The 23,990-nt window shown below is 38.7% G+C and overlaps 1 protein-coding gene across 14 annotated transcripts in view; it reads left to right on the forward strand.

Moving 5' to 3' along the window:
- Window positions 1-12,581: 12,581 nt before the first annotated feature.
- Window positions 12,582-23,990, forward strand: part of ABI1 (abl interactor 1) — a gene marked incomplete at its 3' end in the record, with an annotated part of 106,164 nt that continues 94,755 nt past the window's right edge. For 4 of the 14 annotated variants that reach the window (XM_079914894.1, XM_079914903.1, XM_079914900.1 and 1 more), the window contains exon 1: window positions 12,584-13,212. In XM_079914894.1, the coding sequence (XP_079771020.1) occupies window positions 13,096-13,212 (117 nt within the window). In that variant the 5' untranslated portion in view covers window positions 12,584-13,095. Of the gene's footprint in view, window positions 13,213-23,990 lie in introns of all 14 variants that reach the window. The other 10 variants (XM_079914904.1, XM_079914896.1, XM_079914906.1 and 7 more) reach the window with 5 other exon arrangements.

Below are 23,990 nucleotides of genomic sequence, written 5' to 3' on the forward strand. Positions count from 1 at the left end.
TTTGAGCTTTTTGAATATTAAACCATGTGAATGTCTTACAAATTAAACTAAATAAATAAAATCTGAAAAAAAAGATACTGTTTGCTCAAAACACTTATGGGACTATTAGGACTACATTCCTACTTACCCTGCTCCTTGGGTTGATATCAAAGTGTTGCTCTTATATGGACATCTCCATCGACTTGATCTGGTGGTCCAAGAATTTTACAAACTTTTCCGACTAGGTTTCCAAATAAGAAATGTGTTTTCCATCACCAAGGAATACTCTTATATGTATATTATTTAAAACAAAATTTTCATTAAATAATACTTGTGTTATATACTCTAAAATTGTCTCCTCTTTTTTATTTTTAAAAATCCTGGTCATGATCCATTTTATTGATGTTATGATCATAGTTAGAGATATTAACTAATTTTCTAATGAAAAACACTGGTGTTCTTTAAAATTATAAGATTATAATTGAATTCTTGCAAACATTTTTGAAGTATTTCTTATCGATTCTCTGTGAAAATGAAAAAGAGTGTAATACTGGCCAGTAGTGGAATAGTTGAGTCTAAAATTCTTCTGCATCATGTGTAGAGTATTGGCCTAAGATATCCACACTTGCAATTTGCCAAAATAAAACAGCATACAATCTAGAGGCAAAATATAGTAAATTTATGCCTTTATTATTTTATGGGATTCATATCTGTCAAGATAACAAATTAAACACACTAACAGAGATTGAGTCTTATTCTTTTTTTAAAAAATTGAATATTTATTTATTTATTTATTTATGGCTGCGTTGGGTCTTCGTTGCTGTGTGCCAGCTTTCTTTAGTTGTCTGAGCGGGGGCTACTCTTCGTTGCAGTGTGCAGGCTTCTCTGGTTGCGGAGCACGGGCTCTAGGTGCACAGGCTTCAGTAGTTGCAGCACGTGGGCTCAGTAGTTGCGGCCAGCGGGCTCTAGAGAGCAGGCTCAGTAGTTGTAGCACACAGGCTTAGTTGACCCGCGGCATGTGGGATCTTCCCGGACCAGGGCTCGAACCCATGTCCCCTGCATTGGCAGGTGGATTCTTAACCACTGGACCACTGGAGAGGTCCTTGAGTCTTATTCTTGAATTCACATCAGCTGTACTGGACTCTTTAAATTGTTTTGGTAGTAGAAAGTCTTTGGTGGACAGTTTATTTAATCTCAGCTTATAAGAACACAACTGTCCATAAAGGAGTTTAACTGCACTCAGTCTAAAAAGGCTTGGATTCCACCATTGACAGCTGGTGCTAAGGAAAGCCAGGAGGTGAGTCCAGAGATAAGTCATTGGAACAAGTGAGTCAGAAATTTTATATATCCCTTCCCCTCAATCCCGTTGGTACAAGCTTCATCCTGCAGCCACGTCTAGCCTCTTAGGAAAGCTGAGAAATGTAGTTTACTTGGATGACCTAGTGAACAGTAGGAAGGGAAGAACAGATTTGTGAGGGCAAACAGTTTTGATCAGAAATGCTTATATTTGTTGAACACAGTTTTTTCTCTTTGTTTTTATGTTTTGCTTTTGAATGGCAAAATACCATAAGCAAAGACTAAAGTAATTGTAAAGTCATACAAGGTGTTGTAACCCACTTAATATCCTTAACATATGAGGAGAATCTACAAATCAATAAGAGAACGTGAACAACAATACAAAAAAGTGCAGTGGACTTGAACGGGCAGTTTTTAAAAGTGGAAATCTGACTAATCAATAAAGAATAAACATACGAAGAGATACTCAAGCATACAGATTAAAATAATGAAATGCCATTCTCCATTCAGTATACTGGCCAAAAGTATAAACACCAAAAATATTCATGGCAGGCAAGGATGCAACTAAAGGGACAGACTTGCTGACTGAGTATAAATGACTGAAGCTTTTTTTTCTCTAATATTTGTTATTTCTTTCCTTCTTCTTTACTTAGTATGATTTAGTTTACTCATCCTTTTCCAGTGTCTTAACATGACAAGTTAGGTTACTGATGTGGGATCTTCCTTTCTTTCTTTTTTATTGTGGTAAAATAAACATAACAAAGATTTCCATCTTGATCATTTTCTAGTGCACAGTTCAGTGGCAGTAAGCACGTTAACACTGTTGTGAAGCCAAGATCACCATCTACCCCTACAACTCTTTTCATTTTGTAAAACTGAAACTCTCTACCCAGTAAACAATAACTCCCCATTCTTCCCTCTCCCGTCCCTGGCAGCCACCCTTCTATTTTCTGTTGGTATCATTTTAACTGCTCTAAGCACCTCATATAAGGGGAATCACGTAGTGTTTGTCTTTTTGTGACTGGCTTATTTCACTTAGCAAAATGTCCTCAAGGTTCATTCATGTTAGACTTCCCTGGCCGTCCCGTGGTTAAGACTCCACACTTCCACTGTAGGGGGACACAGTTTCGATCCCTGGTCAGGGAACTAAGATACCACATGCTGCGTGGCCAAAAAAAAAAAAAAAGTTCATCTATATTGTAACATATCAGAGAATTTCCTTCCTTTTTAAGGCCGAAAATATACCATTGTAAGTATATACCACATTTTGCTTATCCTTTAATTCATTGATGGACACTTCCTTCCACATTTTAGCTATTTTGAATAATGCTTCTATGAACACGGGTATACAAATATCTTTGAGCTATTTGCCTTCAATTCTTTTGGGTGTATGCCTACAAGTGGGATTTCTGGATCGTATGATAATTCTATTTTTAGTTTACTGAGGAATCTCCATGATTAGTACTAGTACTTATTTAGGACTGACTGCATTTCTGTTTTTGAGTTCTATAGGTAAGCCTGAAATTTTGTAATGTAATCCTTTTTTTCTTTTTCTTTTTTCCTCCCCTTTTCCCTTTTTCTTTCTTACGGTATCTTGAGTTGTTTTCTGTAACTTCCAACTAAAGAAATACTAACTTTACATGAATTGTCATTTGCCTTTAGACTTTTATTTATTTATTTATTTATTTATTTCAGTACGCGGGACCTTTCGTTGCAGCGAGTGGGCTTCTTCCTGGTTGTGGCTCCAGAGCGCGCAGGCTCAGTAGTTGTGGCACATGGGCTTAGTTGCCCCTTGGCATGTGGGATCTTAGTTCCTTGACCAGGGATCGAACTTGCGTCCCCTGCATTGGAAGGCGGATTCTTAACCACAGGACTGCCAGGGAAGTCCCTGTCTTTAGACTTTTTTTTTTTTTTTTTTTTTGCGGTACGCGGGCCTCTCACTGTTGTGGCCTCTCCTGTTGCGGAGCACAGGCTCCAGACGCGCAGGCTCAGTGGCCATGGCTCATGGGCCCAGCCGCTCCGCAGCATGTGGGATCTTCCCAGACCGGGGCACGAACCCATGTCCCCTGCATCGGCAGGCGGACTCTCAACCACTGCGCCACCAGGGAAGCCCCCTGTCTTTAGACTTTTTAAATGTCATTTTGTTCAGTTGTATTAGTCAGGGAAAGACAAATTACTCTAGATATTTCTAACAATAAGGGATTGATAAAACCACTGGAAGGGTTGGAGGGACAAAGTTCAGGGAAGGGCCGTTGCTAGTACCCAGTTCGCCACGAGGTTCAAAGAAAGTAACCCTTGTTATTGCTGGCGAGGTCAGCTGCTCTGATAGTCGCAGACATGTGCAGCAGCCTCCTGAAGTTGAGAGAGGGAAGTGGAGGAGGTTGTGTTGGTTCAGCAGCTTCCAAAATTAACAAGTGATTAATTCATTCAAATCATGCTGGAAATATTGCAGCTTCTGGTAAAGAAGAAAACACAACATGAGATTTCATTTAAAGGATATATTTTTTCCCCAAGTACCCCAGGCGCCTTTCATTTTTAGCCGTTGCTAATTTTTATTTATTTCGTGATAACAGCTTGCTCCACACTAAGATAACACTGGCTTGGCTTAATGTGTCCAAGAAAGATCTTTCTGTGTTAAAAGAATCAGGCCTGCCTGAAAACTGGCAGATGGGCTTGACCTCCTACAAATGTCATGACTCTGCATAAAAAGACACCCACCATCAAATTTTATTATCAACTATAATAAAATTTGGAGTGTTTACAGTTCATTTCATCCCCTGAAATCTTCTTGTCTTGCTAAACTGTTCAAACAGAGTGTCCTATTAACCCTCCTTCCTTTTCTGGAGATTCCTGGGTGGTACTGTTAATTTGAAAAGAAACAAGGCAAGGTAATAATTGAGGGTTGTAGAATCTTAGGATGTCAGTTAATTCCCTGCAATGGACTAAATTGTGTCCCCCCAAAATTCATAGGTTGAAGTCCTAACTTCAAGTACCTTAGACTGTGAATGTATTTGGAGGTAGGGCCTTTAAAGTGGTAGTTAAGGTTAAATGAGGTCACAGGGTCCTACCCTAATCCAATATGAGTGGTGTCCTTATCAAAAGATGAGGGTTAGGATACACGGAGAGACACCAGGGAAAAGGCCGCGTACGAACAAAGTGAGAAGATGGCCATCTTCGAGTCAAGGAGAAAGGCCTCAGGAGAAACCTACTGACTCCTTGATCTTGGACTTGCAGCCTCCAGAACTGTGAGGCAATAAATTTCTATTGTTTAAGCTACATAATCTGTGGTTATTTTGTTATGGTGGCCTGAGTAGACTAATACACTCTCCTCTCCTTTTTTTTTTTTTTTTTTTTTGAGAACGTGATCATGTCACATAGTGTAGTGGATGGGGACCCTGGGGATGGGGGAGAAGAGCCCTGGTTGCCTGACTCCTGGTTTCTGTCCACTGTACCACATTGCTCCTCTACATTCTGGTTTGCTGACCACTAACTTCCAGTTTAGTATCCTGGGATGCAATATTGTGAATTAGCTTCCCAGGAGTCTGAGGTTCTCTAAGTATACGCAGTGTCCCCCCTTGTGTGTCAGATAACAAGATAGTCCAAATTATGATGTTGCCTGGCAAGTCTCTTCATCCCTCTGAACTAAGGTCTTTATGATCGTCAGCAATCTGCTATTTCAAAGTGGAATACATGAAATTTCAATTTCTCTCCAAGCACATGTGCAGAATTTGCAGTTACAAACTGTTTTTCATGACCAAAATGATTAGCTTGACTAGACATCCATGAAATGAAACGTACAATGTCTGATTTTCAACAGGAGCCCAAGGAATCCATCAAATTTAATACTGTTATTCTTTATTCTGTTGAGATTTATTTGAAAAAAAAATAACCCCACAGAAAAATACTAAATCAGGGAGTTCCCAGGTGGTCCAGTGGTTAGGACTCCGTGCTTTCATTGCTGAGGGCCCAAGTTTGATCCCTCGTTGGGAAACTAAGATCTGCATGCTGCGCGGCGCAGCCTAAATAAATAAAGTAAAATATTAACATTAATAAAATACTAAAGGGCTTTCCTGGTGGTGCAGTGGTTGAGAGTCCGCCAGCTGATGCAGGGGACGCGGGTTCGTGCCCCGGTCCGGGAGGATCCCGCGTGCCGCGGAGCGGCTGGGCTCGTGAGCCATGGCCGCTGAGCCTGCGCGTCCGGTGCCTGTGCTCCGCGACGGGAGAGGCTACAACAGTGAGAGGCCCGCGTACCGCAAAAAAACAAAAACAAACAAACAAAAAAATACTAAAGCATTAAATACTATAAAAGTGCACATGATGGGAGAGAAGTTGGACTCTCAAAAGTTAGCATCATGCTCATAATTTAGTGTCACAATGTGTACCTATAATACTTAATGTTAACTCTTGAGCATTTAGTCACCCTTACTACTGGGAAAGGCAAGCTGTCTTTTTGGATTGTATGACTTTTCATCATATATCAAAGGCAACAAAAATATGTAACTTTTTCCTGTTCTCTAATATTCGAAGCAAGGGATTTTTCTCCTGCCTGTACTTTCTGGGGTCATCTTCAGTTAGATGTAATTTAGTTACAATAAAACTCACAAATTTTAAATGTGCAATTCCATGAGGTTTGACAAATGTATATTTTCATGTAACCCCCACTACAATTATGATGTAGAACATTTCCATCACCCTTAAAAGTTTACTTATGTCTCTTTGGAGTCACTCCCCTATCCCTCTTCTGGCCTCTGGCAAAGTCTGATATGATTTCTATCACTGTAGGTTTTTTTTTGCCTTTTCTAAAATTTCATATAAATGGAATCATACAGTATGTAGCCTTTTGTGTATATTCTTTCACTGAGCATAATGCTTTTGTGATTCATCCATGCTGTTGTGTGTATCAGTTTGTTCCTTTTTAGTGCTCAGTAGTACTCCATTATGTGGATATATCAGTTTATCTATATGGACATATAGTTCTTTTCAGGTTTTGGCTGTTTTGAACATTTGCTTATAAGTCTTCCTGTGGACATGTTTTCATTACCTGGGAGTGGAATTGCAGGATCATAAGTGTGTTTTACATTTATGAGAAACTACATAATTGTTTTCCAAAGTGGTCTTACCATTTTGCATTTTCACCAGTGATGTATGAGAGCCACATTTGGTCCACATCCAAATTTTAGTCATCCTATCGGTTATATAGTGGTATCTTATTGTGGTTTAAGTTTTCATTTACTTAATAACTAATGGCATTGTGCATCTTTTTGTGGTTTATTTTTTGTGTGTCTGGGGGGGTTGTTTTTGCCATTGTATGTCTTCTTTGGTGAAGTGTCTCTTCAAATCTTTTGGCCTGTAAAAAAATTGGTTTGTTATCCTATTATTGAGTTGTAAGAGTTCTTTATATATTATGGATACAACTCCTTTATTAAATATTTGTTTTGCAAATATTTTCTTCCAGTCTGTGGTTTGCCTTTTCATTTTACTTATTTATTTTATTATTATTGAGTTATAACTGACATATAACATTATATTAGTTTCAGGTATACTACATAATGGTTTGATATATGTATATTTCAAAATGATCACCACAATAAGTCTAGTTAACATCTGTCACCATGCATAGTTACAAAACTTTAGTGTGTGTAATGAGGACCTTTAAGTGCTACTCTCTTTCAAATATGCAGTATGATATTATTAACTATAGTCACCACGCTATACTTCATTTTGTTAAAGATGTCATTTTAGGAGCAAATGTTTTTAATTTTCATGAAATCCAGTTTATCATTTTTAAATTTCATATTTCATGTTTTTACATCCTTTTTAGTTTTTGCTTAACCCAAGTACACTAAGATTTTGTCTTAGTTTTAGAAACTAAAACTAAGAAATTTTTTATTGTAGAAATTTTTATTGTAGAAATTTTACAGTTTTAGCTCTTTCATTTAGGTCTGTGACCTATTTCAGTGAGGCACAGGATTTTGAATCTCAAATTAAAATATCTTTTAGGAAATAGTTTGAAACCGGCATCCCTGCACAAATAAAGAACATTAACTGGTTCACACAAATTGTCTCCACCCCCTTCCCCCCAACCAATTAAAGTGAAGGAGATACACATAGAACTGATATTATTCAACTTAGTCACTCTGGAAAGTATGCAAATTTCTTACTTTTTGTCATTGCAATTTGTGTTATGTCCTCTTTTTCATAGCTAATATTGATCATCTGTGCTTTTTTGTTAATTATATTGTTAAAATATTTTATATAAACTTTTTGCTTGCTTCCGTGGTCTCTGATAAGAATGTGTTAAAATCTTCCATTTATGAAAAAAAATTAAAAGAAATCTTCCATTTATGGTTGTCAATACGTCCGTTTTTCCTTGTAAAGATTTCGGTTTAGGGACTTCCCTGGCGGTCCAGTGATTAGGACTCTGGGCTTCCACTGCAGGGGGCACGGGTTTGATCCCTGGTTGTCTGGGGAACTATGATCCTGCATGCCGCATGGACAAAAAAAAAAAAAAAAAAAAAGATTTTGGTTTATATATTGAAAGGCTGTGATGTTGGCTGCTGCAAAGTTATAATTACTTGTCTTCTTGATGCTTTGTTCCTTTTATTATTATCATCTAATGCCCTCTTGTATCCTTTGTAATGTTTTTTGGCCTTGACTGTAATTAATTTGACATATTTCTGTAACAGTTTTTGCTCAATAAATATTTTTCTATCCCTTTATTTCAATATGGCTTTTGTAAGTATCTCGTCTAAGCAATGTATAACTGGATTTTTTTTCTCTTAAAATACCATATGATGGGCTTCCCTGGTGGCGCAGTGGTTTAGAATCCGCCTCCTAATGCAGGGGACAGGGGTTAAAACCCTGGTCCGGGAAGATCCCAAATGCCGCGGAGCAACTAAGCCCGTGAGCCACAACTATGAGCCCGCGTGCGTAGAGCCCTTGCTCCGCAAAAAGAGAAGCCACCATGATGAGAAGCCCGCGTTCCACAACGAAGAGTGGACCCCGCTCACTGCAACTAGAGAAAGCCCGCGCGCAGCAACGAAGGCCCAGTGCAGCCAAAAATAAATAAATACATTTTTTTAAAAACCAAAGAAAAATCCCAGATAGTTAATTTTTTTTTTTTTTTTTTTTTTGCGGTACGCGGGCCTCTCACTGTTGTGGCCTCTCCCGTTGCGGAGCACAGGCTCCGGACGTGCAGGCTCAGCGGCCATGGCTCACGGGCCCAGCTGCTCTGCGGCATGTGGGATCTTCCCGGACCGGGGCACGAACCCGTGTCCCCTGCATCAGCAGATGGACTCTCAACCACTGCGCCACCAGGGAAGCCCTTTTCACTTTCTTAATAGTGTCTTTTCATGAACAAACTTATAATTTTAATGATGGCTATAATAGGCTGACTAATGGCCCCTCAAGGATGTCCATGTCCTAATCCCTGCAAACTGTGAGTATATTACCTTACATGGCAAAAGGGACTTTGCAGATGTAATCAAGTTAAGAATCTCGAAATGGGGAGATTTTCTTCGATTATCTAGGTGGGATGTATGTAGTCACAGGATCCTCATAAGAGGGAGGTTGATGGTCAGAGTCAGAAAGAAGTTGTGATGACAGAAGCAGTGTCAGAGAGAGATCTGAGGATGCTGTGCTGTTGACATGAAGATGGAAGAAGTGGCCATAGCGAAGGGATGCAGGTAGCCTCTAGGAGCTGGAAAAGGCAAGGGAATGCATTCTCCTCTAGTCTCCAGAAGGAAAAAAGCCCTGACATTTAATTTTAAACAAGTGAGATCTCTGATCTCCAGAGCTGTAAGATAATGAATTCGTGTTGTTCTAAGTCACTAAATTTGTTGTAATTTTTTACAGCAGCAATAGGAAATGAATACAATGGCTTAGTTTTTCATTTTATTAAAAAGCAATTTATACACAAAACCAAAAACCCTAAATAAAAGCAATTTATCTTTTTTTTCTTTTTTTTGTTAGTGCTTATTGTGTCCTGGTTAAGAAATCTTTGCCTACCCCAAGCTTGTGCAATTACTCTATGCTTTCTTGAAGAAGCGTTATTGCTTTACCTTTTGCATTTGGAACCGTGATATATCCTGAATAAATTTTGGAGTATTGGGTGATGTAGATTCAATGTTCATATGAAAAAAACGAATGTCCAATGGCTCCAGCACATTTATTGGGAAAAAGAATCCTTTCTCCCATTGAATTTCATTGGCACTTTTGTCATAAAATAAATTTCTGCATATATTAGTGTCTGTTCCAAAGAACTATTTGTGTTCTTCACCAAGTCCACTTTGTCCTAATTTCTGTAGCTCTTTAGTAAATCTTGAAATTTGGTAGTGTATGTCCTCTAACTTCATTTTTCTGTTGTCTTGGTTGTACTAGGGCCTTTGCATTCAGATAAATTTTAGAATCACCTTGTCAATTTTTACAAAAAACCTGTTAGGATTTTAATTAAGATTGTACAGAGTAAGTTGTTGTGTTTGTTTGTTTGTTTTTTGGGGTTTTTTTTTGCGGTATGCAGGCCTCTTACTGTTGTGGCCTCTCCTGTTGCGGAGCACAGGCTCAGCGGCCATGGCTCACGGACCCAGCCGCTCCACGGCATGTGGGATCTTCCTGGACCGGGGCATGAACCCGTGTCCCCTGCATCGGCAGATGGACTCTCAACCACTGCGCCACCAGGGAAGCCCCAGAGTAAGCTGTTTTGATATAGAAATTCAGGTCCTTTACTTTAGCTAAGTTTTATTCTATTAAATCTTTTAATACATATTTTTCTGGTCTGTTAATAACTGTGATTTAAAAAAAATTTATGACAATATAAATTTATCATAATAATATATGCTTAGTAAAGGGTCATATTTGTTTAATTTAGTGGAAGGGAAAAATGGTTTTCAAACTATGGGTCATCTTTCTGTAGTGGATCATGAGATCAATTTCATAGTCCTTACCAGCATTAAATAAATTGAATTAGAATAGGAAAAATAAGAGTATCATACTTAGTTTTGTGAAACTTTTAAACCAGCATATATATATATATATATATACACACATACATACACACACATATATATATATATATATCCTGGTTCACATTGTGTCAAAAAATATTGAAACCCATGGCTACAGTATGGTGCTGGTGTTTTATGGTTTTATCCCCACAAATCCTATTTGGTTTTAAAGGAGATATTGCCTTATTACAGACTATCATTATAAGGGAAACTAGTTGTTGTTTTTTTAAATAAAAATACAAAGGATAGCATATTCAACTCAATCACCTTAAAGGTATGAGGGATAACTTCATTGAATAGACTTTATATAAGCCATAAATATTTCAAGAGAAAGTTTTAACTGGATAGTAGAAAGACCTCTGTTCTAGAAGTCAGAGAACTTGACTACTATTTTCAGTGCCATTAGCTAAATCTCTTAACCTGTGTACGCTTAAATTTCCTTATTTGGTAAAGATAGAAAAGAATCTTTAGGTCATTTATCTCTGAGTTGTGTGCGTTACAGAAATCTAATAGGACTTTGAAAAGAGTAAAGCAGCATCACCTGCCTAATCACTCCCCAATGTTGTTGAAATGTATCAGTATGTGGAAATAAGTTTAGTGATTTCCATAGTTAAATCTGGCTCGTGTAGAGACCAGATTCAAGAATACATCAAATTTCAATAACTTGTATTAAATGATGTTTGGATTAATGATAAGTATTAAAGAAAGACTATTACGTCTATTTTGGATTATTATGGAGAGTATGTCATTTATTGATTTATGGACCTTAGAATCCTTGATTGGGGGAATTCCCTGGTGGTCCAGTGGTTAGGCCTCCACCTTCCAATTCGGCCAGGGTTCAACCCCTGGTCAGGGAACTAACATCCCGTAAGCTGCACGGCCGAAAAAAAAAAAAAGAATCTGGTGACTGGGTGTAGTTATCTCTTTCAGGTAGGAGAAGATATAAATTTTTCCTTGTAGAGGCTGAACATCATATGGCCCCTAGTAAAGGCAATATCCAATAAATACCTATTCATGGGTCAATTTTTAAACATTTGGTTGTTATGTTATTATTTTTATAGTTATTGTGATTCTAAATGACTTCATGGAGAGATGAAAATATGGACTTTTAAATGATCTTTAAATTAGTTTCCTTTTGGCCTTTGGACAATACTTTTCATAGTCCATTATATCAAAAGCATTTAATGTTTCTCTTTAAATAAAAAGCTTGAAATATAGGGTGTTTTAGGCTTTTCCAAAGCAGTTGATGATTTTTAAAAAAGCACAATGATTTTACACGATGTAGAGAAACAACCTGTACAAAACTTCAAAGATGTAGGGAGATATATGCAAAGAGTCAAAGAATAAGAGATCAGGATGCGATAGTACTAAAAATTGTTTGGTTTTATTTTTTATTTTTAAAAATTAAAAAAAAATTAATGGAAGTATAGTTGATTTACTGTATTATCTTAGTGTTGTAACCAAGCAAAGCGCTTGTGGGCTAATGGCTCAGAAAGCCAAACTCTTGACTGTGGGAGTTTGCAGCAGAGTAAGGGTTTATTGCAGGGCGCCAAGCCAAGTGAGTGAGAGAAAAGCCTCAAACCCACTCCAGCTTGGTCTTTGAGTTACGGGTGTTTTAAAGATGAGGAACAAAGAAACTGGGATTAATCGTTGCCCTGTGACATTTCTTAATCGTGATTTCGGGAGTCAGAATGTCTCCAGTTTATGATTCTCTGGCCAGGTGGTCCATGGTCCACGGTCTGTGAGCTCACCTTGCCCTGGAGAAACATCCTGAGTTTGTACCTTAATGATGACACCTGTAACAGCGATTTTAGTGCATTAACGACGTTATTGACAGCAGTAACTATAGTCACCTGACGTAGGTTGATTAGTGTTAGCACAGGATTGAGGTCAGAGGGGAGAAAGAAATGAATGAAGTTTTGGATAGAGATTAATCATAAACTCAATAAGGGACCATGGTTTTAAGGGGACTCCAGTTTCAGGTGTACAACATAGTAAATATTTTTTATAGATTATATATGTGTGTTTGTTTTTAAATCGTGGGTCTGTAAGTGTATAGAGTCTCCTTACTCAACTTGTACCCCCAATGTTGAGTACATTGCTTGGTATAGAGCTGTTAATATCAAGTGTTGCCCAAATTTTAAGTGAATTGAGGAAGTTTAGAAAGTAAAGCCTGCAGAAGTTTAGAAAGTAAAGCTTGAGTCGCGTTATCTCTAACAAAATAGAGGAAGTAAAGATTTGGAGTTTTCCATACTCTAGTCCTTTTAAATCCTTATCAGATGGGTATCTGATTCAAGGGCGTTTCCTAGTTAACCAAGTTCTGCCAAGCTTCACAGCCTTCTCCGGGAACCGGTTTCATTTTCTAGAATCACCCTGTGGCGCCATCTCCCGGAGCTGTCAAGAAACTCGGGATTTAAACCACCACCCTTGTTCCAAGTTCTTTAATTGCTCTCCTCCCGGGTCTTTTTCTGAGGTTCCCTGGACGCATGCGCTTTCGATGGGCGGCCAAGCCAGTGAGAGACTACAATTCCCAGAAGGCCATGCCAAAGGGGGGAAAAAAAAAAAAAAGCCCGTGGTTGCGGGAAGGGGGAGGGAAAGACAGGAAGGCTCGCGAGAAAACGAGCTTGGGGAGGCTGCGAGAAGTGGGTGGAGGCGGGTGGAGAGCGTGAGGAGAGCGAGGAGGAGGTGCCGTCCCACAATACCAGGCGGGAGGGCGGGCAGGCGGTTTGTATCCGGGCTGTGAGGTGCTCGAAACCTCCGCGGACCTTGCAGCCTCTGTCTCTTTAACGCGAGAGGAAGCGATGCAGAGGAGTGGAAAATGGCAGAGCTGCAGATGTTACTAGAGGAGGAGATCCCGTCTGGCAAGAGGGCGCTGATAGAGAGTTATCAGAATCTGACCCGGGTGGCGGACTACTGTGAAAACAACTACATACAGGTGAGGAGCGCGGGCGCGCGGGCGGGCGCTGCCGGCCGGGCCGAGGACCCGCCGCCGGCCGCCCGAGTGACTAGCCCACTGGGCGGGGTGGGGAACTGGCTAACCTCAGCGGCAGCCCCAACCCCAGCCCCAGTCGGGGAGAGAGCGGGTGGCCGGGCTGCAATACAGGAAGTGGCCGTGGTGGTTGAAACCCATAGAAGCGGAGAGAGAAAATGGGCGAGGGAGCCCGGAGCAGCGGCCGCCGCGGTCCGGCGCCCCCCTGCCGTCCGCCTCCCCGCGGGCTCGGCCCCCCGAGCGTGCTGCCCCCCGGCCGCCCTCCACCCGCTGGCCTTCCGTCCCGGAGCCCCCCGCCACCTCTCCGCCGGCCGAGGGTCTCGGACCGGGCGAGCGAGCGGAGAGCAGAGGGCTGGGACGAGGCTTGGGGAGGAGCGGCAGGAGCGAGAGGAGAAGCGGGGGGTGCGTCGGGGGAGGGTGGGTGGGGGCGAGAGTATGTCAGTTCAGCCCAGAGGGTGTGTCTTTTATTTATTTATTTATTTTTAAAATTTGTCGTGAGTCACATCACACAGACCTCCCCCGAGGAGAGGAGGAAGCGGGTGGGGAGCGAGGGAGGGCGTAGAAGAGAAGTTAAATCTCCGAATTCCGTTAATTGAAGGTTTGTAAATCTGCCCGCCTGTCCGTTTTCAAGTCGGGTTTTCTCCCCCGCGTCTCATCATTTTCACTTCCGCCCCCACCGTAATATATTTCTAGAGGTTGTTAGGGCGGTCGTTTGTGTAAAGCACAAATTATCCTTAACTGCTTGGAAAAATGGCTTCAATACTCTCTCTTCCCCAAAAGTTCTTGAACTGCTGGCTTCTTAAGTAACTTAACTTAAAATAGAATGGTGTAATCGCCGGTTGCTTTTTTCCTGAGGTTTCTCTCTTTACAGTACATGTAGAGAATGAATCCCCGAACTAGAACCAGAACGTCAAATATGTCATTCTAAATTTATTAGAAAATTCTTGGGACCTTATCTATGGCAGATAGTCGGTTGTTTGCTTTTATTTTAATGATTGAAAGTGAATTATGTTGTGTGGTAGTTTGGTGTGTAGATCTTTAACTGCATAAACTAACAGTTTGCAGTAGAAGCAAATAAAAGTAGCAGAGTCCTTTATATCAATGTAATGGCACCAAAAATTCGCTTGTTAGTGGTAAGGCATGACCAAAACGTGGTTTCAGAGGCTGGGGTTATTGCAGTTCAGAACTAAAGTATTTATAGCAATGCATCCCACGTGATTATCATTTTTAAGAACCAGTGGTTTCTGTGTTGGCAGATGCTTTTCCTCTATTTTTAGAAGGAGATACTGTTTTCAGAATATTTTGAATGTTTCTCAATTTCCATATTAGTAACATTGTATCTTCAGTAGCACTACTAGGAGTTCATCTCACAAATTTTTTCAAGCTTTTACTTTAGGAATTCCACTGATAAACTTGTTGAATGCCTGCCACATCTACTGTATTACTTGTTTTTGCAAACTTTATATTTAGCTTTTAAAAAAATATTCTAAAATCTAGTAGAAATGTGGATATAGTTTTCGAGCAGAAAAATTTTCTGTAGGTTATCGATATTAAAAATAAACATGTTTTATTCAACTTCACATGAAGAACTTTAAAATTGAAGTGAATCTCAGTTTGCTGAAGGTTTTAAAGATTTTGAAAGTCAGAGGGAGAGCACAGGAAGTTAAATTGCCCCCTTTCTAGAAAAGTCATTTCTTTGTAGAAGTCAGCACATAGGCACTTCATAAAGGGGTGGCTTCTTTTCGTTTTGCATGTTGGGAAATCTGACAAATATATGGTGTGTTAACTGCTACGTGTTTGCCAATGCAAACGTGTTTTAACCTGTCTTTTGGCTATTTCTTTTTCAGGTAGTTGTGTGCTGTACATTTTTTTTCCCCCGACCCTTTTCTTTTCTCCTCTTGCCACCGTAATTTTGAAGCACTTTAAAATTTCATTATATCCCTAATAAAATAAATCATGTTATTTCTCACATAGTCTTTTAAGCATGTTAGTACCATGATGCCAAGATCCACTGTCACTGGCCCCAAGTTTTTTTGGTGGTCCTAAACTTGACACCAGTGAGATATTTAGAAATACTGGGGAGGGGGGGGAAGAATGAAATTCACACATAGCACTGTAATAGCTTTTAAACTTTGGGCTGCATGAAGCTGGCCACTAGCTCCCTTCCCAGGAGGCTCAGACAGGGTCACGCTCTGACAGGCTCAGAAGATGGTAGCTGATTTTGTGATGTGCTGTGGTGCTGTGAAGAAGAAACACATAGTACTAGAAATATCCATTTAGATGTCTTTTGAGATCTCTCTGTATCCTTTCTGTGACCGATTGGATAAGGGCTAACCCCCTATGTAAACATACCTTCTCTTGGGGAAGGTATATGGTCACTTGTGTTTTGTGAATTTTTTTATACCCAAGGTGAGTTAAATTATTGGCTGAGTGATTTTTATCCTGAGAATTTACTTTTCATTTTGTTGTTTTCCTACAGTTCGGAAGTACAGCTCAGGTAAGGTGTTTAGCTGGCAAGTTCTTTTGGCTGTAGTGCAATTGAGTCCTTGAGCACTTTATTAGCTCTTTTAGTCTTGTTGACTTTAATTATTAAATTGTATTATTAATAGCAAAACTTCTCATAAGAGTCCACTATCTTAAAAAGGACAGGGTTTTTGAAATTCTTATGGGAAAATAATATTCAAAGCAGAGAGTGTACTTTATATAAACATTTATATAGACATAAAGAAAAATCTTTGCCTTTACCCACCTTTAGTTTGAATTTTCTGGTGGATTGTGTCAAGGACAGTCACTCTTCAACTTGAAGAGTTGTTTGTTCATCTGGCCAGTTCTCTTTGCTCTACTTTAGGGTCCATACTGCCTTTGTCATGGGGATTATTTTGAGGAATAGGGCAGAGATCTAAGTGAAAAGGAGTAGAAACTGGTTACGAAAGGTTTCTCAGCATAGATAGGGTAAGGACAGAAAAGTCTCCCTTACAGCTTAACTTTTTTAAAATTAATTAATTAATTAATTAATTAATTATTTTTGCGGTACGCGGGCCTCTCACTGTTTTGGCCTCTCCCGTTGTGGAGCACATGCTCCGGGTGCGCAGGCTCAGCGTCCATGGCTCACGGGCCTCGCTGCTCTGTGGCATGTGGGATCTTCCCGGACCGGGGCACGAACCCGTGTCCCCTACATCGGCAGGGGGACTTCCAACCACTGCGCCACCAGGGAAGCCCAGCTTAACTTTTTAATTTAATTTTTTCCCCGGAATTCCGCCAACAGGGGCTTGTTTGGGTTAACAAGTATATACTAAAGTCTGGGAAGATGGAGGGGATGTCATCAGTGAGCTACTTAATTTAGCTTGATTTCCTCCACCCATGACGTCAGTTTATATTCATTTGCTCATTATACCCATGTGATCTTGGAAGGCAGATAATTTTTTGAGGGGGAGCACTTTAGAGTAGGTAAAAGCTGACATTTTTGGTACTTTACAGTTTATTCCAGTTTATAAACTAATGTCACTTAAGTATTACAATAATTATGATCATTTTTTCTTTCTTTTTTTTTTTTAAACAAATGAGCAATCTGAGGTTCAGAGACGTTGAATACCTAGCCTAAAGTTCCATATCTTGTATGAGATGGTGCCTAGAATCAAACCCAGATTTTCTGATTCTGTATCCTAAGTGGATAAAAAGAAATGTATGAAAAGGGTAATAGAAAAGGGAAGAGTAACTTGCTTCTACTTATTGAGTACCTACTCTTTCACAGTCTGTGCTGGTTGATTTGTATTACCTTTAATCCTTACAAAAACTCTCTGTGATAGGCAGTATTCTCTTCCAGATGAGGAAATTGGGACTTGGAAAAGTTAAATGAATTTTTGTTTGATCACACATTTAGGGATTGGCAGTCAGGATTTCTCCCTAACTCTTGACAGGCTCCAAAGGCTATGCTCTTTCCATATCACACTGTCTCCAGATGTGAATGAGTCTAGAACTCAGACTAGTTCAGAAATGTCATGGAATAGACTCTGATGGGTCATGTCTGGTAAACTGACAACTGTTTTACTGTTGTTTCCTCTGCGTTCCAAGTTGTAATATAAGAACAGGTGTGTTTGTAATTTGGGGACTTGCCCAATCACAAAAGATGGTAACTTTGGCACTTGAAGTATTGAATTACAGGAATCATAGGCTAGTTTTTCACTGAGCTCAGTGGATCCTCTTCTCTTGTGCATCTTTACCTTTTATTTTTTTTCTGTTCTGAATCAGCTTTGCAATTGTGATAAGGAAATTTGTAGAAGAATTAGTAGAAGTTAGCAAAACAAAAAAATGTCTTGAAATATTTTGGGTAGTTCTGATTTCCACACAAACTATGTTCAGGTAAAGATGTCAAAGTGCTTGCTGAGATTAGGACAGATTGGAAATGGTAGAAATCTTACTTGCACTTGGAAGTTTGAGTAAAACAGTGGCTAGCAAAATTAGAGATATAGGTTGGAAATCTAAATGAATTAAACAGGGTTTTAGTAATGTACAACATGGTAACTCTAGTTAATAATACTGTATTGTATAATTGCTACTAGAGTATATCTAAAAAGTTCTCACCACAAGAAAGAAAAAAAAATTTTTTAATTTGTGTGGTGATGAATGTTAACTGGACTTATTGTGGTGACCATTTTGCTGTATATAAAAATAGTGAATTATTATATTGTACACCTGAAACTAATATGGTGTTATATGTCAGTTATATCTCAATAAACACAATAAAATGGGATTTTAGATAATTTTATGAAAAATCCTCAGTTAATTGTTAGATTGACCTATATCATGTCATAACATTAATTAAACATTAACGCTGCTGTCAAACAGGCAGAATCTGACCTTGCATATTAGGTCTTAATGAAAGTCCATTCATCTCTCTTTTTTTCCTTTTGTAACTATAATATAATAAGAACTTTACGTGTGGTACTGTGATCTAGTTCTGGTGTGTTTAGATCCTCAGTTTTAGTAGGTTTGTATCTTTAGAAGAGGGTTTTTTAAAGAAAATTGTTGAAATAATCCCTTAGGATAAGAACACTTTTCTAATTCCTCTTATGTGCTTCTGCTTTCTCCAGTTGGTTCTGATAGCTGAAGAATACTAATACTCCTTGAGGTAGAAAAGAGGTATTTGGGCAATTTGGATTCTGATCTATGACCATTTATTTATTTATTGGCCGTGCTGTGAGGCGTGTGGGAATCTTAGTTCCCTGACCAGGGATCCCCCCTGCAGTGGAAGCTTGGAATCTTAACCACTGGATAGCCAGGAAAGTCCCTCTGTGGCCATTTAGAATAACTGTATCTTCAGTTAAGTTATGTCCTAGGAATTAGAAATTTGTGAGTTAATAGGCGAGAATGTATTAGCCCAGAAGAAGAGTGCTAATATTGGGACAAGAGTTTGAGTCAGACATTAGGAGATTGTGTAGACGTAATTCCATGAAAATAGTGTTTGTAAGAAAAGTAAGGTAAAGGTGATAGTGGAAAGGTAATTTTGGAGCATTTAAAAAGTTTGAATTTGGGGGGAGCTATATATTTTTTCTAATGTCTTTTTGTGTTGATTGTAATTTTTACTGAAGTTATGGTTTGACTTTTGAAGAATAATAGTCAAACCCTGGGGCTACAAATGTTTTAGACCTTAATATTTATTTAATAAGATGCCATCCTAAAAAATCAGGGATTTTTTAAAAAAGTATGATATTGAGAAAATGGCAACTGTTTGATTTTGGAAAATGTCAGTTACTGGATTTTGTTTTTAAAGGAGATAGCTAACCTGATGATTTTAACTGTAAACATTAATTCCATAGAAAGGAGACTTGAAGTTTTTTAGTATTACCACTCTGTGTCAACCCAAATAGGTACACTTAACTAACTAATTTACTAATTTTCTTCATTTACAAAATGAAATTTTCTGAGAAATAGTTGGTAGTGAACTAGTATTTGTGAAAAAAATCTGGAAGCAAAACAAAACATCCTAAGGAAGATAATATTTACTTGTTATCAGATTCTAATTTTGATATGCATCTGTGCTTAGCAAGTTCAGCAGATGTTTGTGGAATTGTGATTTATATCAACTAAAGAATATTGGTAGTACCATCTCAGGTATAGCTTAAAGTATAAGGAAACCATTTAAAGTCTTATTTTACTAATTTTTAGCACAGTAATTAAAAACTCATATACTCAGATGTGGAGAGAATGGCATAATGAACCCCGACGTGTTCAACATCCAGCTTTAACAATTACCAACTCATGGCCAGTCTCCTTTCATCTGTAATCCTCTCCTGTCTGTCTGTCATTATTGTAAAGTCCATCTTTGATGTATCATTTCATCCATAAATATTTTAGTACGTGTCTCTAAAAGATAAAAGGCTTATTTAAATCCATTGCACAATTTCTATATGTGGGGGAAAAGATAATGAATGTTATTATGATTTATTTATGACAATAAGGAGTAGAGAGCTTTAAAATAGTTAATGTATTTTAAGTTTACAAACCATTTTGTTAGTAATTCCTGCCATAGGTTGATTAGAATATAGCTATATTATATGCTTCATAATGGAATTTAAAAAATTGAGCTGTAAGTCATATAATATAAAACCAACCATTTTAAAGCATACAGTTCAGTGGTATTTAGTGCATTCACAGTGTTCTGCAACCACTGCCTCGATGTATTCTAAAACATTTTCATCACTCCTCGGGAAAGCCCATACCTGTTAAGCAGTTTGTCCCCATCCCAACCCCCCGGCACCTGGCATCCATCAGTTTGCCTGGTTTCTATGAATTTACCTATTCTATATATTTCATATGAATGGAATTATACAATATGTGGCCTTTTGTGTCTCTTTCACTTATATAAAGCGTAATGTTTTCAAGGTTCATTCACTTGGTAGCATGTATTAGTACTGTATTCCTCTTTATGGCTTAGTAATGTTCTAGTGTATGTATATTATACCACATTTTGTTTATTCATTCATCCTTTGATGGACATTTGGGTTGTTTCTACCTTTTCGCTGTTGTGAATAGTATTGCTATGAATATTCATGTACAGTATTTGAGTGCCTGTTTTCAGTTCTTTTCCATATATACACCTAGGAGTCCTTCATAGTGGTATTTTGTTGTGAAATACCTAATTACCTAATTTTGCACGTAGATAATTTTGAATTTCTACCATTGTACTGCAGTGTTAAGAAGGAATTCCAGGCATGAACATACACTCAGAACGTCAGTGTGGATTAAGGCTTGGAGCCTAATTTTCCACTTTATATGTAAAGTTAATTTTCCCCCTGATTACCAAAGTAATATCAAATACGGTAATTGCACGAATTTTAAACTTTTTAGAAATATATATAGCTTAGACAGGACAAGTTCCTTGTAATATCACTCACATATACAGCTTTCAACGAATATATCTAAACTTTATATTGTACAATTGGTAAACTCATATTGCTGATAATAAGGCAGAAAGTATTTCAGTCATAGTATACTTTAAAATTAAAAAAATTCTAACACTTCTGTGAGATTATCTAGTTATTAATTCAAATGTGAATTATATTCTTATTTAGAGCTTAAATGAAGCATAGTACGTAAGATGTGCAGTTGGATATTCTCAACTGCTTTTGATTGGAGCAAAATTTTATTATTTATCTCCTTGAAACTTAAAGGAAACAAAAATACTGTTAATGAAAAAGTGTATTACTGAAAAAATTTAATTTACCTTTAGTTTGTTTCCTGACTTTATGTTTAATGTTAGTAATTTCTACATGGTGTGATAAAATTGGGTTTGGTAAATTTTATTTTCATTTTCTTGAAAGGCAAGTGTGGTACTTTGTGGAACCCTTTTTATTTGGGCCATGGGGAATTAATGCCCTCTACTTAAACACCAGAAAGGTATGTAATGCAGCATATGGAAAAAGATACTTAGTTCAAATACTGGCAACCTAAGACTTGTAGTAACAAACACTTTTAGAAGGCAGTGTAGTGGAAAGGGTTGATTAGTGCCGTTTAAAAATCATGGTTACCACTCAAAAGTGAGGCCTCAGTATAGCCCAGCAATCCCACTTTCTTTTTCCACGTCATTTAATTTAAGTTAATTAATTAATTTATTTTTTGGCTGCATTGGGTTTTCGTTGCTGTGCGCTGGCTTTTCTCTAGTTGTGGAGAGCAATGGCTACTACTCTTTGGGGTGCACGGGTTTCTCATTGTGATGGCTTCTCTTGTTGTGGGCACGGGCTCTAGGTACACAGGCTTCAGTAATTGTGGCACGCGGGCTCAGTAGTTGTGGCTTGTGGGCTCTAGAGCGTAGGCACAGTAGTGTGGCTCACGGACCCAGTTGCTCCGCGGCATGTGGGATCTTCCCAGACCAGGGCTTGAACCCGTGTCCCCTGCATTGGCAGGCAGATTCTCAACCACTGCACCACCAGGGAAGCCCTGGCAGGCAGATTTTTAACCACTGCGCCACCAGGGAAGTCCTTCCACGTCATTTTACACCATAAACTGTTTTAAATTTTCTCTTCCCTTTTAAAATCTCTTTCCTTTCTCATCTTTTATTTCATAGAGAAAATAGACCTCATTGTATAAGACATATACTTTCTTACCACTACATTTCCAAGCCTACTGGTGTCCTCATTCGTCCTATTCTGCTTCCTTCTTGTAATGGAGGAGAGGTGTGCTTCCTCCTAGCTAAGGTCAGTCCTTATCTTTGCTCTGGGTCCCATCCTTGCTTGCCTTTTTAGAAAACTTACACTTCTCATATCTTTATTTCTTCTCTCCTTACTGATTTTGTGCAGCCAGAATTGAAACATCTCAAGCTTCTTGATCAGTGTTTAGTTCTTTTCTTGCTTGTTTTCTCAGCATCACTTCACACAATTGACCATTCCCTCTTTTTTTTTTTTTTTTTTAAAGCTAATTCTTTGGCTTCTGTGATGACATTCTTTTCTACTTTTTCCTGTTACCGTCTGGCCCTTTGTTCTCCCTTACCTTGAAATATTACAGTGACTTTGTATGAGCTCCTTTCTACACCTACCCCCTTAGGCTGTTTTAGTTATTCCCATCTGAATGATCTCTCTTCCACTGCAATTTCAATCCATATATCTGCTTGTTTGAGTCACAGGTACCTCAGACTTATAGAAACTGAACTCATCCCCTTTCCCCAGTCTCTCCTACTACTTACTTTCCGCTGACTCACGCACTCGAAACCCGGGCATCGTTCTTGGCTCCTCCATTATTGTTTCCTGGCACCTCCTTCCCCAACTACCACTACTGATTCATCTGTACCAGGTCCTGTTGAATCTTCTTCTTAAATCTGTCTATTCCATCTCCTAGTGTAAAGCTTATACAACTGCTGTAGCTTCTGTCTTCTCATCACCACGTACCCCCTCTGATCACCTCGCTATTATCCACACTGTGCCACTTGAATGTCACTTTCAAAATGGAAATCTGATCATGTCACTTCCCTGCTTAAAAGTTAGTCAGTGATTCCTCATAAATATGCAGTTTCACAGCGAGGCCTATTAGGCCATATGTAGCATAGCTCCTGTCTTTCTAGTCTTACTGCATTCATCCCATTACCCTCGTCTTAACCAGTCAGTCATATTGGCCTTTCAGTTTTTGAAATTTCGTTTTTTTGCCTTTGCAAATGTTATCTGACTAGAAAACTTGTTCCTCTTGGTCTGAATATTATTCATTTGTCAGGTCTTATAGTTCAGATGAAAAATTACTATATTCATTCATTCATTCTTCATTTGATCAAAATCCTTTGAGTACCTACTAAGTGTCAGGTACTATCCTAGGTACCACAGATAGAAATATAATGTGAGCCACATATCTAAGTTAAAATTTTTCTAAAAACCACATTTAAAAAGTAGGAAGAAATAGGTTGAAATTAATTTTAATAACATTTTATTTAACCCAGTGCATCCAGAATATAATTATTTCAATAAGTTATCAACATAAATAGTTTGTTAGGGACTTCCCTGGTTAAGAATCTGCCTGCCAATGCAGGGGACACGGGTTTGAGCCCTGGTCGTGGAAGATCCCACATGCCGCAGAGCAACTAAGCCCGTGCGCCACAACTACTGAGCCTGCACTCTAGAGCCTGTGAGCCACAACTACTGAGCCCACATGCCACAACTACTGAAGCCCGTGCACCTAGAGCCCATGCTCTGCAACAAGAGAAGCCACTGCAATGAGAAGCCTGAGCACTGCATTGAAGAGTAGCCCTTGCTCACCGCAACTAGAGAAAGCCCATGCACGGCAGCGAAGACCCAACACGGCCAAAATTTAAAAATTTATATTAAAAAATAGTTTGTTAATGAGATATTTTACATTCTTTTTAAAGTACTAAATCTTTGGAATCTGATTGTGTTTTATACTCGCAGCACATCTTAGTTGCTGCAAAGACAGTGAAAAACTGGGACAATTAATACGTGGGAAGTCCTGTGAAATGTAAGGATAGTTGGAATCGAGGTACTAGAGTAAACTGCAGAGATAGAAGTTGGGTGTTTAGAATGTGGGATTTTTAAAATCTAGATTTTTGGAAATGGTGTAATTACTAGTGATGACCATGGGAGGTTTTGACAGTGATGAAGAAAAAGTGGAAGAAAAAATTGTTTTAATTCAGGAAGTCAAATGACTGAGAGACAAGAGTTTTGGGTGGATTATCTGAGTGAATGTTGACATCACTAAGAATATGATAGGAATAGTGATGAATTAGTGAG

The sequence above is a fragment of the Stenella coeruleoalba genome (assembly GCF_951394435.1).
Source record: "Stenella coeruleoalba genome assembly, chromosome: 2".
Classification (NCBI taxonomy): domain Eukaryota; kingdom Metazoa; phylum Chordata; class Mammalia; order Artiodactyla; family Delphinidae; genus Stenella; species Stenella coeruleoalba.